General features: G+C 41.4%; 1 protein-coding gene across 1 annotated transcript in view; it reads left to right on the top strand.

Moving 5' to 3' along the window:
• The first annotated feature begins 6,749 nt into the window (after positions 1 to 6,749).
• Positions 6,750 to 16,032, top strand: part of LOC134626107 (immunoglobulin mu heavy chain-like) — a 56,385-nt gene continuing 47,102 nt past the window's right edge. The window contains exons 1-2 of the mRNA XM_065470557.1: positions 6,750 to 6,786; positions 6,886 to 7,184. Of these exons, the coding sequence (XP_065326629.1) occupies positions 6,750 to 6,786; positions 6,886 to 7,184 (336 nt within the window). The remainder of the gene's footprint in view (positions 6,787 to 6,885; positions 7,185 to 16,032) is intronic.

Consider the following 16,032-nt stretch of genomic DNA (forward strand, 5'->3'; position numbering starts at 1 on the left):
TTTTGGTGAAAATTAGTTCAATTTCATTAAATCCTTTAAAATCCTTTTAAATCCTGTCCAACAAGGTGCGGTACACTAAAAAAAATCTCAAAAAGCAACACATCATGCCACGATCTAAATAAAGTTAGGAACAGCTGAGAACCAAAGTCATTGACATCTGTCAGTCTGGGAATTGCCACGAAGCCATTTCTCAGGCTTGAGACCAAACTGAACCAAATTGAGAGTCATTATCCAAAAATGGAGAAAACCTGAATAGTTATGTAGCTTTCCAGGAGTGGTCAGCCAAAAATGACTCATTCGGGAGATCACAAAAGATCCCAGAACAACATCTACAGACTGCACGTCTGACTTGTGTCAGGTATGGCCTGTATTCATCATTCAACAATGAGAAATAGACTCTGCAAAAGTGACATCCATTGGAGAGGTACAAAAACTGGATTTTGTATTTACATGGGTTTTCTTTGTCTTATATTAAAATTTGCTTGAGATTCAGAAACATGTAATTAAGACAAATACCAAATAATAATAATAATAAATTACGAAGGGGCAAACATATGTATCCTCACTTCAATTTAACGGACAGCTCATGACACAACTGAAGCTTTAATGTGCTAGTTGTGACCACAGTGATTCAAACCATCAACAGATGTAAACCCAGTAGCATCACATCAAAAAATATATCAACGTAAACAGTTTGATTGTTTATATTTCTTGGATCTGGAAAAACAATCACAAATTAACAATTAACTCAGTACATATAGTACTATATGGTCAGCATTAGCCACCTTGGGTTCTATCAGGATTCTTACCAGTCCAGTGCTCACAATTAAAAAAATAAAGAAAAACATTAGACTGAATGGTGTTTGTATTTTCCCTTACCAATCTCTGGGAGGCAGCGGCAGCATTCGCTTCCCTGCGCTGGTGCGTCTGGATGAAGAACAACATCTCATTGGCGACAAAGATCCACCTTTACCGAACCCTGATCCTGCCCATTCTACTTTACGGCGCGGAGACGTGGACAATGCTCAAACACGACCTGAGCAAGCTCGAAGTTTTCCAAATGCGTTGCCTTAGATGCGTTCTCGGCGTTTCCCTTCGCGACCGTCATTCGAATGACACCATCCTCACCAGCTGCGGCAGCCAACCGACGATCGGCGACCTAATCCAGCGCCACCGACTCCGTTGGTTTGGCCACATTTGTCGAATGGACCTGAGCCGCTACCCCCATGGCCTACTCTGGTTGACGCGCCCCACCGATTGGAGGGTGCATCGAAATGCACCAAAGAAGACATGGATGAAACAAATCCAGGATGATTTGAAGGCCCTTCGACTTGACCTCGAGCAGGCAAGAACCATCGCCTTAGATCGAAAAGCGTGGAAGATAATCGTTGGTCAAGCAAGAGAACCTGCAGCACCTACAGCAGCGTACTGGTTGCGCGGCAGACCACCGCCGCTGGTCGCCCGCTAAGGACAAGAAGAAGAAGAATCTCTGGGAGGGTTCTCGCTGAGTGCTACCAGGTTCCTCTAACATCCAAAGACATGCTAAAGGTTGTAAGTGACCATGTGAGTCCCATGAGAGACTGGCAGCCTGTCCAGTGTGTGCCCGGGTTCTGATCTCATGACATTTATTCATTTATTTGTTTTTTATTTAGTTAGTTATTTAAGGAAAATAAAAAAATATCTCAAAATCCTTTGCATGAGACAATATAACTCTGTACTAGATATAACAGATTTACTAAATTGAAAACTGCAACAATACATTACATTCAAAACAAATTATCTATATACTGCTGATACCTTAAATGGATCAAAACATAATATATTCAAGAATATGCAAATGATAGTTACTTAAAAGAGAGTAATAGGTCTGCGATGTCTGCGTGTTAGTCAGAAGACAAATCAGCTCCAAAGATTTCCTCTTCAACATCAGTCATGTTAGATCTGATACTGCTGCTGGCTGCTGTATCATGTGAGGAGCTTTTAGTGAATTCACTCGTATAAATATATTAGAAATACTTAGTTTTTAGATGAATGATGGAGATAATGTTAATTTCTGTTTCCACAGGTGTGTACAGTATTGATCTCATTCAGCCAGAATCAAGGTCTGTGCAGCCTGGACAGTCTTTGACCATCACCTGTCAGGTTTCTGGTTATTCTATAACTGATAACAGCTATGCAACAGGTTGGATCAGACAGCGTGAAGGAAAAGCAATGGACTGGATTTCTCATCAGTGGGGTGGAGGAGATTTTTATAAAAATGATGCCTTGTTTAGATCGTAGCATGAGAATACATCATGCCACGATCTAAATAAAGTTGGGAACAGCTAAGAACCAAAGTCAGTGACATCTGTCAGTCTGGGACTGTGTGTTCTAGACATAACAGATTCACTCAATTGAAAAAAGAATTGTAACAATACATTACATTTAAAACAAATTGTCTATTTACTGCTGATACCTTAAATGGATCAAAACATAATATATTCAAGAACATGTACATAATAGTAACTTAAAAGGGAGTGATATGTCTGCCTCTGTCAATAGGAAATTGTCAGTATAATCTTTTAATAATATAAGTTTGCATATGATAGAATACTGCATGATGAACTCTTTATAACTCAGACTGTTTTGATTCACTGTGACCCGTTATCATACAGGGAAGGAGCAGTACCTGCTAGATAAGAGCTTAATAAGCAGTTTCACTTTGTACCAGGTAGAGGCGCCTCTCCTGGCACACGCACGCACGCGCACACACACATATATCCGCACATGCTCACGCATCAACATTCCACTGAACAAACGTATTCACTGTTGTATTACTCTTCTTGTGTATAAATAAAGACCAGGGCAGTGGCAGAGCGCGAGTTCCGGAGCCCTCACTCCAGGTGCAGGTGCTCTGTAACTGCCCTTGCATGCAAGTAAAACTGTGTGTTTCTCCTCTCTGATTCTCAGCTGAAGAAGTGTCTAACGGTGTGTTCACACCGAACGCGATAGAGGCGGCCAGAGCGTCAGGTTTACATGTAAAGTCAATGGAAAGGGCGCGATGACACGCGATTGCGCGTCCGGCGAAAATTCGGAGGCAGATTTGCGTCGCGAAAACGCCTGAAACGCGCGTCAGTGTAGCGCGTGGGGCGCGTTTGACTCGCGAAAAAAACCACGCGCGTGAATTTTTGTGTTGCATTTTGTGCATACGCGTGTTTCGCCTCTACCGCTCGAGTTGGAAAAATTGAACTCCAGCGTCAAATCGCGCCGCGACAACCAATCAGGAGCCTGGTGACATGGCTCTGACCTAGGTCAAAGGGGCAGATCCAGCCAAAGCCCTTCATTCTTCATTCAGTATGGAGGAAAAGCTCATCAGTGCCGTGGCTAATCATCCAGAGCTATATGATGCTAGCTGCTACTTTTACCGAGACAGGAATAAAAAGGACCGAGCTTGGAGGCACATAAGTGAGGAGATTGGGCAACCTGGTAAGTTCATTCATTCTTCTTTTTAATTTTCAGACTGACCCGATGAAGCCGCGCAAAAGCTAGCAAGCCCGCCTACTGTCCCGCTATTTTCCCACTGATGTACAAATACCGTTCTGCTTTTATGCATGTTGTCATATAGGAATATAGTTTATTAATAAACAGCACACAGTGGTCCCACTCATCCGTCACTGCCTCGCTTCTTCGCAGATTTTTTATTGCACAGTACAGCATTGCATTCTGCAGCCTGATTGACAAATCTCCTCCGTGCTGTGTCTCCTGCACTTGCCAAATTTATCATGTTTGGTTTTGATAACCATCACGTCCAATAGAAAAAACAGCACAAAAACACCCATAACTATGACCCTCGTTCGGAAATAGACACCTGCACCGCGAGGGAAAAAGGCGCACGAAAGTGGCAGGCAGACGAAGACAAAACACGGCATAATAATACTTTTACGTTTTGCAATCTACAAAGGTTTGCACTTTGAGAATCAACTTGTGAGAACTGTGAGTAATGTTCATGTGTGTGGGGAAAAAGTGTATAAAGTGCGTGGCGAGGGGCTAGTTATCCTGACACCCATGCTGCAATAAATGAGGGACCACTGTATATACTTTCTCTATGATTATTGTATTCAACCTGTTAACATTTAATATTGTCTTGATAGAACCAACTGAATCTGCGGCAGAGCATCCCCTGTTGCTTTTCCTGGCTCCCCAGTCCCTGAGCTCCTGCTGCTGCACCCACAGGTATGTAATTGTAGCATCAGATGTACAGCACGCACTGATAACTTTTTACTCGGTGGGATTCCCTTGTGATCACTTTACTAAATGTCTACAACCAATCTGATTATGTCCTGTGTTTTGTTTTTTCAATGTTGAAATGAAAATCTAGCATCAGCATTCTCATTTCTTTGTGTTTTGTGCTGTTTTACAGGCCCAGAGAGGAGGACGGCTCAGAGGCAGATGAGGGACGGGTCCCAGGACGGTCCATCGGCGGTGGAGTTGGCCATCCTGGAGTTCCTGAAGAGGCCACGCCAGTCTCCAATGGAGCATTTCCTCCACAGCCTTGTTCCTGCTCTGGAGAGCTGCTGGGTCCTTTTTATTCCTGTCTCTCTGTAAATGCTTATATTTTATATATTTATGTTTAATGTTTTTCTGTTTGAGAATTGTAATATTATTTCAAATAAATTTTTATAATGACTAATGTCTCAGTTCTACTACACAGCAAATGTTGGCACACGACTTGACACATGTAGAATTTATTTCATATTATACTAATGACAAAATATACTAATACAGTGGGATGCAAAGGTTTGGGCAACCTTGTTAATAGCCAGTATTTTCCTGTATAAATCGTTGGTTGTTACAATAAAAAATGTCAGTTAAATATATCATACAGGAGACACACACATTGATATTTGAGAAGTGAAAAGAAGTTTACTGGAATTACAAAAAGTGTGCAATAATTGTTTAAACAAAATCAAGCAGGTGCATAAATTTGGGCACCACAAAAAAAGAAATGAAATAAATATTTAGTGTATATCAATGTGTGTGTCTCCTATATGATATATGGGGGGCCTTTGTCTGGACGTGCTTCCCATCCAGAGCTCCACAGCAGAGAGGGAAGTTCCAGCGCTCCTGGAATCCCTCTGTGATGGACCGCCAGTCTCCAGTTGAAGGCACAGCCATGAAGTCGTCCACTACACAGTCCCAGATGGCCGTCGCTACCTGGGGGGGTGATCTGGCACACCGTGGACACACCGACTCTGAAACTGAACGTGATGGTCCTGAAGGAGTCCCCGGTGGCAAGGGACCTGGACAAAATTGTTCAAAATTAGTATTATGTGTACTGCAGTTACAAAATACATTATTCAAATTCCAAAACACTTTTGTGATGTCAGATTTAAATTACAAAACAAATCTTACATAAAACATTTTGTAATTATAAGGATAATTACATAATATATATTAGATATAATATAAAACAGTTGTTTTGTTTTAACTTTAACATATCATAATTTGATTGGTAGCAACTTTTACCACTACAGTGAGCCAATCACTCATAATCCCTAGACATGTCAATCAGGTAGGAATGAAGTAAGACATTAATAGAAAGAAAGAGTTGTATGTTGACATGTAGCCCTTTCCTTGCTTAAATCATTGTTAATATTTTTGAAAAATTAACCTGTGATAAGACAGCATATCAAGATAGAATATGCTAGATAGAATCATATAACTAAAGATGAACCAAACTGTTCACAATTTTATCTAGCTCTCAGATTTAAGAAAGGCTGGTGACCCCTGTTATAGAGTCTGACAGCTGCAGGGATTATATACAAATATTCAACTATACCAGAATTAAACCAGGTGTAAATAAAAAAAAGGAGTGAGTATCACTACAAAGATTACCAACAGTGGGCCTCATACCACAGTTTGATATCAGCAAACACCGAGAGCATACACTGATAGACACCACAACCATGCTATCATTGCTAACACTGATAACAGCATAAATCAAATTAAATCGGGACTTGATGAGACCTTTCAAGTATCACTAGAAATATTATAAGCAGTCGTCTCCGTACCAGTTTGCTATCAGTAAACACCGATGGCATTCACTGTTAGCATACCACATCCATGTTAGCAGTGTATAAACGGATGGTTTAGCATATATTAGCACAGGTATCAATAAAGGACTACCGTTTTAAACACTTTTACTAACCTCAGGCAGATGGACAGGCGCTCTGCAGGTGGGATTGAGCGCCTGTAGTTGGTGTCTAGGCGGGCGATTCTGGGACCGACGCGGGACAGCAGGTCCTCAAACTGGGCAAGTGAAAAGACAGTGATATCGCTGTCATCGCCGTCATCCAGGCGCAGCTCCTGGGGCAAGTGGTGAAACTCATCAAACTGCTCACGCCTCTGGAGGACTGGAACCAGGTACGGCGAGGACGTCCTTAACGCCGCTGCTCTGCTCTCCATAGTAAATAGAGAAGCGCTAGCTCGGCAGCTGCCATCTAGCAAAGATACCATCTGGCACAACTTCCTCCCACATTCCTACCACATTTCCGGTTCACGCGCGTGAGACGATGCAATTTTGAGGCGCGATGGATTTCTGTTGGACACGCGTTGAGGTGCGAATGTGCACGCGTCAAATTAGGGGCGTTTGGGGCGTTTTCGCCCGCGCCTATCGCGTTCGGTGTGAACACACCGTTAGAGTACATCTCTTGACAGCCTCTCAGTCAGAAGACAGATCAGCTCCAGAGATTTCATCTTCAACATCAGTCATGTTAGCTCTGATACTGCTGCTGGCTGCTGTATCATGTGAGGAGCTTTTAGTGAATTGAATATATTCACAAATATATTAGAAATAATTAATTGTCAGATGAATGATGGAGATAATGTTAATTTCTGTTTCCACAGGTGTGTACAGTATTGAACTCTTCCAGCCAGAATCAAGGTCTGTGCAGCCTGGACAGTCTTTGACCATCACCTGTCAGGTTTCTGGTTATTCTATGACTGATGACAGCTATGCAACAGGTTGGATCAGACAGTGTGAAGGAAAAGCATTGGACTGGATTTCTCATCAGTGGGGTACTAGTGGTCTTCTGCAAAATGATGCTTTAAAGAACAAGTTCAGCTACAACATAGAAACTTCTGCTAGAACAGTGACACTAACAGGACAGAATCTGCAGGTCGAAGACACAGCTGTTTATTACTGTGTGCGATACCACACAGTGATGAAAACCACTAACAGACCTGGAGAAATACTGAGTAAATAGGAACAGACCAGAGATACACAAGTGATAAAAATTTGACCATTAGTAGTCCCTGTAATAAAGCTTTTCTCTGTGGGAGATAAAAAATTTTCTTATTGTTTTTTTTATTCTATTATTTATGGATATATTTTTAATAAAGACTGACTGCCATGAGGCTGTTGAGGATAAATTCATCCAATCTGTGTCATTTTCGAGATGTTCACTGATCACTCTGCATTCCTTCACACATAACTGTTATGATTTAGTCCCATTGCAGGAGGTGCCATACAGTTCCAGATCATTTTCCAATAACTTAATTTGATTGTCTTAGCCACAGATGATACTGGAGATGCATACAAAGGTGAAAATAAAAACATGAACTAGTGGCCTATAGAAAACATTTCCTCCACCCTCTGGAAACATACACACAGACTACAGAGCCTATACAGAGCCTAGCAGTATAAAATGAGTTTAAGTTTGATGATGAAAAGACGTCCACAGGGCTATAAAAAGGCTTTTCACAGAGGTCCTCTTATCCGAGAAGCTTTTCCTCTGAGAAGAAGCTTCTTAGATGAGAAGTGAAACGCCTTCAAGCAACTTAAAGAAGTCGAGACACTTTTTGTTTCCAAGCTCCTTAGACAACAGAGAAAACCCCAACAATCATATTATCATTAATTAACATTGAAGAGAAAGCAATGAGATTGAAAGTGGACGTGATGTAAAACATAGATTAGCCACCAAACACCCCAGAAGCTAACAGATATGTGATTACAGATTTCTGAAAAATTCCCCACTCGCCCTGCGGGCTGTCTTTATCTTTCAAGTCCGGGTCCTCCACCAGAGCCCTGGGAGCTTGTGCAGTATCTTTCCTGTTCCTAGGACTGCACACTTCTGGTCAAAGATCTCAGATGTCACTCACCAGTTAAAGGTTTACTGCCCTAAGTGCAGGGACCACTGTTGCCTTCACGTCTTCCTGAGCTCTTCTCTCAGCCCTTGGTACATTATTTTTTAATCTTCCCATGTTCAGTCCTTGTACAGCTTGGGTATGTCTGGTATGGTAGACATAGGTGACACCTGAGCTGGGATGGCTTCAGTCCTATATTTTCACATATACACTGCTCAAAAAAGTATTGGAACAAAGTCAAAAAGTGTTGTACACAAAAAGAGTAAAATAAATAACAACATTAAGTTAAGCAGAGCGGGGTCTTAATCAGTTTCCCCTCTTTTGGCGTTAATGAAATTAAAAACAGGTGGAGCAAAGGGCAAACATGAGACAACCAGCAAAACATGAATGGTTTTACAGGTGGAGAACACCCATCCTTTCCCTCGTCTTTTCTGATTGTTTTTTTTTTTTTCACTAGTTTGGCTATGATCAGTGTTATTATTGGTAGCAATTATTGGTGAGGCAATACCTGGACCCTACAGAAGTTGCCCTGGTAGTTGAACACCTCCAGCATTGCACATCAACACATGCCAGAAGGTTTGATGTGTATTGTAGTGGGACAATTTCTCACTTCCTGGCACCATGGAGTTTGACTGGCATTGCCATTGAATAGCAAAGTCAGCAGGTCCACTACTCAGTGATGCCCTGTTCCAGATCTGGGAGGATTGTGGCAAAACACTCCACAGGAGAGGTGACACAGTCTGAAAAGGTTCATTATCTTTATCAACCATCATAGCCATTCAACAGAAATCTGACTATAATGATCGCTTCCTAACGGTGTGTTCACACCGAACGCGATAGAGGCGGCCAGAGCGTCAGGTTTACATGTAAAGTCAATGGAAAGAGCGCGATGACACGCGATAGCGCGTCCGGCGAAAATTCGGAGGCAGATTTGCGTCGCGAAAACGCCAAAACGCCTGAAACGCGCATCAGTGTAGCGCGTGGGGTGCGTTTGACTTGCGAAAAAAAACACGCGCGTGAATTTTTGTGTTGCATTTTGTGCATACGCGTGTTTCGCCTCTACCGCTCGAGTTGGAAAAATTGAACTCCAGCGTCAAATCGCGCCGCGACAACCAATCAGGAGCCTGGTGACGTGGCTGTGACCTAGGTCAAAGGGGCAGATCCAGCCAAAGCCCTTCATTCTTCAATGGAGGGAAGGCTAATCAACGCCGTAGCAAACAACCCGGAGCTGTACGACACCAGCTGCTTTGTGTACCGAGACAGGAATATAAAGGACCGAGCTTGGAGGAAGAAATGTGAAGAGATCGGGTAACCTGGTAAGTTCATTCATTTCTCTTTTTACATTTTTCACTGACCCGAGGAAGCCGCACAAAAGCTAGCAAGCCACCGCTATTTTCCCACTGATGTACAAATACCGTTCTGCTTTTATGCATGTTGTCATATAGGAATATATTTTGTTTATTAATAAACAGCACACAGTGGTCCCGCGTATCCGTCACTGCGTCGCTTTTTCGCTGATTTATTTTATTTATTTTTTTGCACAGTACAGCATTGCATTCTGCAGCCTGATTGACAAATCTCCTCCGTGCTGTGTCTCCTGCGCTTGTCAAATTTATCATGTTTTGTTTTGATAACCATCACATCCAATAGATAAAACAGCACAAAAACACCCATAACTATGACCCTCATAGACACCTGCACCGCGAGGGAAAAAGGCGCACAAAAGTGGCAGGCAGATGAAGACAAAACACGGCATAATAATACTTTTACGTTTTGCAATCTACAAAGGTTTGCACTTTGAGAAACAACTTGTGAGAACTGTGACTAATGTTCATGTGTGTGGGGGAAAAAGTGTATAAAGTGCGTGGCGAGGGGCTAGTTATTCTGGCAACCCCTGCTGCAATAAATGAGGGACCACTGTATATACTTTCTCTATGACTATTGTTTAAAACCTGTTAACATTTAATATTGTCTTGATAGAACCAGCTGATTCTGCAGCAGAGCATCCCCTGTTGCTTCTCCTGGCTCCCCAGTCCCTCAGCTCCTCCTGCTGCACCCGCAGGTATGTAATTGTAGCATCAGATGTACAGCACGCACTGATAACTTTTTACTCGGTGGGATTCCCTTGTGATCACCTTTACTAAATATCTACAACCAATCTGATTATATCCTGTTTTTTTTTCTTTTCAATGTTGAAATTAAAATCTAGCATCAGCCTTCTCATTTCTTTGTGTTTTGTGCTGTTTTACACGCCCAGAGAGGAGGACAGCTCAGAGGCAGATGAGGGACGGGTCCCAGGACGGTCCATCGGTGGTGGAGCTGGCCATCCTGGAGTTCTTGAAGAGGCCACGCCAGTCTCCAATGGAGCATTTCCTCCTCAGCCTTGTTCCTGCTCTGGAGAGCTGCTGGGTCCTTTTTATTCCAGTCTCTCTTTAAATACTTATATTTTATATATTTATGTTTAATGTTTTTCTGTTTGAGAATTTTAATATTATTTCAAATAAATTTTTATAATGACTAATGTCTCAGTTCTACTACACAGCAAATGTTGGCACACGACTTGACACATGTAGAATTTATTTCATATTATACTAATGACAAAATATACTAATACAGTGGGATGCAAAGGTTTGGGCAACCTTGTTAATAGCCATTATTTTCCTGTTACAATAAAAAATGTCAGTTAAATATATCGTATAGGAGACACACACAGTGATATTTCAGAAGTAAAAAGAAGTTTACTGGATTTACAGAAAGTGCAATAATTGTTTAAACAAAATCAAGCAGGTGCATAAATTTGGGCACCACAAAAAAAGAAATGAAATAAATATTTAGTGTATATCAATGTGTGTGTCTCCTATATGATATATGGGGGGCCTTTGTCTGGACGTGCTTCCCATCCAGAGCTCCACAGCAGAGAGGGAAGTTCCAGCGCTCCTGGAATCCCTCTGTGATGGACCGCCAGTCTCCAGGTGAAGGCACAGCCATGAAGTCGTCCACTAGACAGTCCCAGATGGCCGTCGCTACCTGGAGGGTGATCTGGCACACCGTGGACACACCGACTCTGAAACTGAACGCGATGGTCCTGAAGGAGTCCCCGGTGGCAAGGGACCTGGACAAAATTGTTCAAAATTAGTATTATGTGTACTGCAGTTACAAAATACATTATTCAAATTCCAAAATACTTTTGTGATGTCAGATTTAAATTACAAAACATAAATCTTACATAAAACATTTTGTAATTACAAGGATAATTACATAATATATATTAGATATAATATAAAACAGTCAGTTGTGTTTTGTTTTAACTTTAACATATCATAATTTGATTGGTAGCAACTTTTACCACTACAGTGAGCCAATCACTCATAATCCCTCAACATGTCAGTCAGGTAGGAATGAAGTAAGACATTAATAGAAAGAAAGAGTTGTATGTTGACATGTAGCCCTTTCCTTGCTTAAATCATTGTTAATATTTTTGAAAAATTAACCTGTGATAAGACAGCATATCAAGATAGAATATGCTAGATAGAATCATATAACTAAAGATGAACCAAACTTCACAATTTCATCTAGCTCTCAGATTTAAGAAAGGCTGGTGACCGCTGTTATAGAGCCTGACAGCTGCAAGGATTATATACAAATATTCAACTATACCAGAATTAAACCAGGTATAAATAAAAAAAAAGGAGTATCACTACAAAGATTAACTCAGTGGTCCTCATACCAGTTTGATAACAGCAAACACCGAGAGCATACACTGATAGACACCACAGCCATGCTATCATTGCAAACACTGATAACAGCATAAATCGAATTAAATCGGGACTTGATGAGACCTTTCGAGTATCACTAGAAATATTATAAACAGTCGTCTCCATACCACAGTTTGCTTTCAGTAAACACCGACGGCATTCACTGTTAGCATACCACATCCATGTTAGCAGTGTATAAACGATAGTTTAGCATATATTAGCACAGGTATCAATAAAGAACTGCCGTATTAAAGACTTTTACTAACCTCAGGCAGATGGACAGGCGCTCTGCAGGTGGGATTGAGCGCCTGTAGTTGGTGTCTAGGCGGGCGATTCTGGAACCGACGCGGGAAAGCAGGTCCTCAAACTGGGCAAGTGAAAGACAGTGATATCGCTGTTATCGCCGTCATCCAGCTCCTGGAGCAAGTGGTGAAACTCAAACTGCTCACGCCTCTGGAGGACCGGACCCAGGTACTGCGAGGACGTCCTTAACGCCGCTGCTCTGCTCTCCACAGTAAATAGAGAAGGGAGACTCTCTCTTCAAGCGCTAGCTCGACAGCTGCCATCTAGCAAAGATACCGTCTGGCACAACTTCCTCCCACATCCCTCCCACATTTCCGGCTCACGCGCGTCAAAATATGCAATTTTGAGGCGCGATGGATTTCTGTTGGACACGCGTCGAGGTGCGAATGTGCACGCGTCAAATTAGGGGCGTTTGGGGCGTTTTCGCTCGCGCCTATCGCGTTCGGTGTGAACACACCGTTACTCCCACAATCAGCCAACAATCTGATTTTATCAATATATCTAGCGCTATGAATAACAGAAAAATTACATAAGCACATATAGGAACTTTTTTTGCACTGTTTTGTTTTGTTTTGGGGTTTTCTGTGGGTTTTTTTTTTCTGGAGTGGAAAAAATAAATTCCTATTAAACGAACACTAGAGGGCAGTCAAATCTCTCACTCTCCTTTTAATGGGAAATTAAGAAGAGGTGTGATTTTTTTTCTTGTTGATGCTCAATAAAAAAAAAAAAAAAAAAAAAGATTAGCCTACTTTCTTGTTAGCTAACTGTTTTGTATTTAGGTTTTAACACAGTATTGTTAGCTAACAGTAGTCAACAGTATTGTTAGCTAACAGTAGCCCACTGTATCGTTGCCTAACAGACAGAGACACACACACATATGGGGTGCGTGCATCACAAACCCAGAAGATTTTTTCAGGGCTCAGCACCCTGAACTTTACACGGGCATCACTGATGGACGACGACATTTCCTCACAGAGCTCTCAAAGGAGCTTGTGACACCTCACATGAAAAGTCGATTGGAAGGTACCCCAACCCTACCAACCTACATCATTGAAGCAATGGGAAGGTGTGGAGTGACAAAAACTGCTGCGATCCAGCCACAGGAAAGAAACACAGGGCCAGCAGAAGACAAAGAGGTGCCAGTTGTGTCCAAGAAACAAAGATTGCAAAGTCACTAATTGCTGTTGGAAATGCAGTACCCCTGTGTGCAATGGTCACAGACAGAAGCAAGTAGTTTGTGACAGATGCACACAGTGAGAGGAGATAAGATGTTTGTGTGTGTACGTATGCGTGGACAGTGTTATGGTCTCCTGACCCGTTGAATGTTCTCTGTTCTTCCTCCAGACATAGGGACACACAAACATGTTTTAAGTGCTAAAATGTGAATGAAAATAAAAAAATGTACATGTCAGAAAAGAAATTACTCTTTTGTTTGAACAAAATATATCATCTTAACCAAAATGAGAGAAATGTCTTTAGGTTATTGCAAAAGCGCATTGATTTTGTGGAAGAGTGAGGTAGTGATACAAAAGCTGCAATTTCTTAAAATTATTGAAAAAATAAATAAAAATGCAAATGGACTCATGTCACAAACATGTTTTATGAGGAATACCTGGCATATGAATATATTACAACTATTTGTTTTAAAGATTTTGAAGAATAACACCCAGTTTTTTGCAAAAACACATTGATTTTATTTGGGGTCATTTTTGGGTCCAAATGGCACAGCTTCTGGGTCCAGACCCGGACCGCGGTTTGCCTGCTAGTACCATGTGGTCTGAGTTTTTGCTTGTATTGAATTCCAGTCTCTCCGGTTGTGCCCCTGTGTCTTCTGTCCCTGTGTGCCATCTGTGTGTCCCTTGTCTCTCCATGTTTGTTTACTTTTCTGTCTCTGGGTCAGTCTGCATTTCAGCATTTCAGCTTTGTCAGACTCTTGTCAGTTAGATTCCGTTCAGCCATGTTCCCAGGTGTGTCCTCTCTGCCTGGTTTCTCTCTTGTGTATTTACTCTGTGAGTCTTTGCCACATCGTTGTCATACCTTCCCTGTGTGTGTGCTCTCTTTGTCAAGTTTGGCAACTGCAGTTTAGTCTGAGTTTGTGTTACTTTTGTATTCCATCCCCTAGCTCCAGCAATAAAGCTGTCTGAGTTAAGTTCCTGTCTCCATGTCTGCAGTTTGGGTCAGCGAGTTGTCAACCACACACACTGACACATGACAACATGGGGATGTCAGATAAACCCAATTTGAATATTCATCATTACAGTTTGAAAATAGAAACATATGCATGCATGGAAAACATCCAGGTCTGTAGATACAGTCTGGATAAAGAATAGCAGCCTGATAATGGTACACAGCAAATTCAAAAGTGTTAAATGTATTGGTGTTAGTAGACTTTGTGCAAAAGCAGAGTTAATTTTACTCTAAGTAGAGTCACATTCGTTTAATGTAACTACGAGGTGTAAAACATTAGTAGTTAAAATTGAGTGTAAAAAATGAGTGTTTCTGTATTAAATCTGGAGGTGTCAAAATGGAAACATTAACTCTTGATCTCTTAACTCTGAACTCCTAAAGGGGCTATGACACTAATAGAGTAAATTCACAGACTCCGCCCAAGCATCACAGGTTCTGAATGAAGCTGAAGGGAAGCCATTTCAGAACATTTAGCTCTCCATTTTTCCGAGTTGTTTGCCACGCCTGGTAAGTCATTTTTTCTGAGATTCTTGTAATTATTATTACTACCTTTTACTTCTGTGGCTTTTTTGAGTCGAGGCAAAGCTGTGTGAAAAGCATTAGCATGTTGCTCGGTGATAGCATAAAAATCTGTTTTAGCTAGCTGAAATGTATTGTTGGCGGGCAAAAGACTTGCATATGAGTGTTCAGTCATTTTTTTGCTAACTCAAATACACTTAAAACAATGTTTAGGTTGGCATAAAATTATGTTTATATCCCACATAAACCGATATAGTAAACGGCAGTAGCAGATGTGCTGACTGGGTTCTACGTTAACATTTAGATCTTTTCAGAGTTTTGTGCACTCATTTTAGGTAAAAATTAAAAAGATCAAGGCTTTGAATTTATTACGGAATTAACTATTGTCTGTGTTCTTCAGTTGTTATAGAGAGCATCATTTTAACAAATGTGTTGTGGGTATAATATTGACTAAGGGGTGGGTTTTTATAATCAATTTATCGATTAAAATCGATTCTGGCTTGGATAACGTAAAATCGATTTATTAAAATCCTGAATCGATTTTTTAATATAAATTTATTTTGCCCGAAATGCCAGAATCTCTGGTGAAATCTCACAAAATTTCAACAACCACCAAACAGCTAAGACAGTAAGTGAGAGCAGGTACACGGATTCTGCACAAAGACGTAAACACAGCGCGACCCGCGGATCAGAATCAGTGAGATGCCGCCTTTCTCACGGTCGGGGCTGAAAGCCGACAGCTCGCTGATTCTGATCTGTCGGCGGGTCCGCGCTTTGTGTTCATGCCCTTTTTGCGTTTTAGTTTTATCTCTCTCCAAACAATATTGACCGAACCAGCAGCAAAAGAAGATCCAAACTACGCTTCACATAAACAACAACAACTCTGACTTTTACTGTTTTGCTTCCACCACGATGCACAGCTCTCTCTCTCTCTCTGTACTTCAAGAACAGTTTCCCGTCTAAAAATCTGTTTTCTACATTATTCGCTTGCTTGTTACGCACAAGTCTACCGTTGTTTACAGCGCTGTCGCCGCTGTTTTTTTCCCCTTTTACATTCTTCCGAAAAGAAAACCTAATTTCTGCTGTTCAATACTGAACCAATTTAAAGTTTTTAAAATTATGCAAAATGCAAAACGCTTAGCCG

Source organism: Pelmatolapia mariae, linkage group LG4 (genome assembly GCF_036321145.2).
Source record: "Pelmatolapia mariae isolate MD_Pm_ZW linkage group LG4, Pm_UMD_F_2, whole genome shotgun sequence".
NCBI lineage: Eukaryota > Metazoa > Chordata > Actinopteri > Cichliformes > Cichlidae > Pelmatolapia > Pelmatolapia mariae.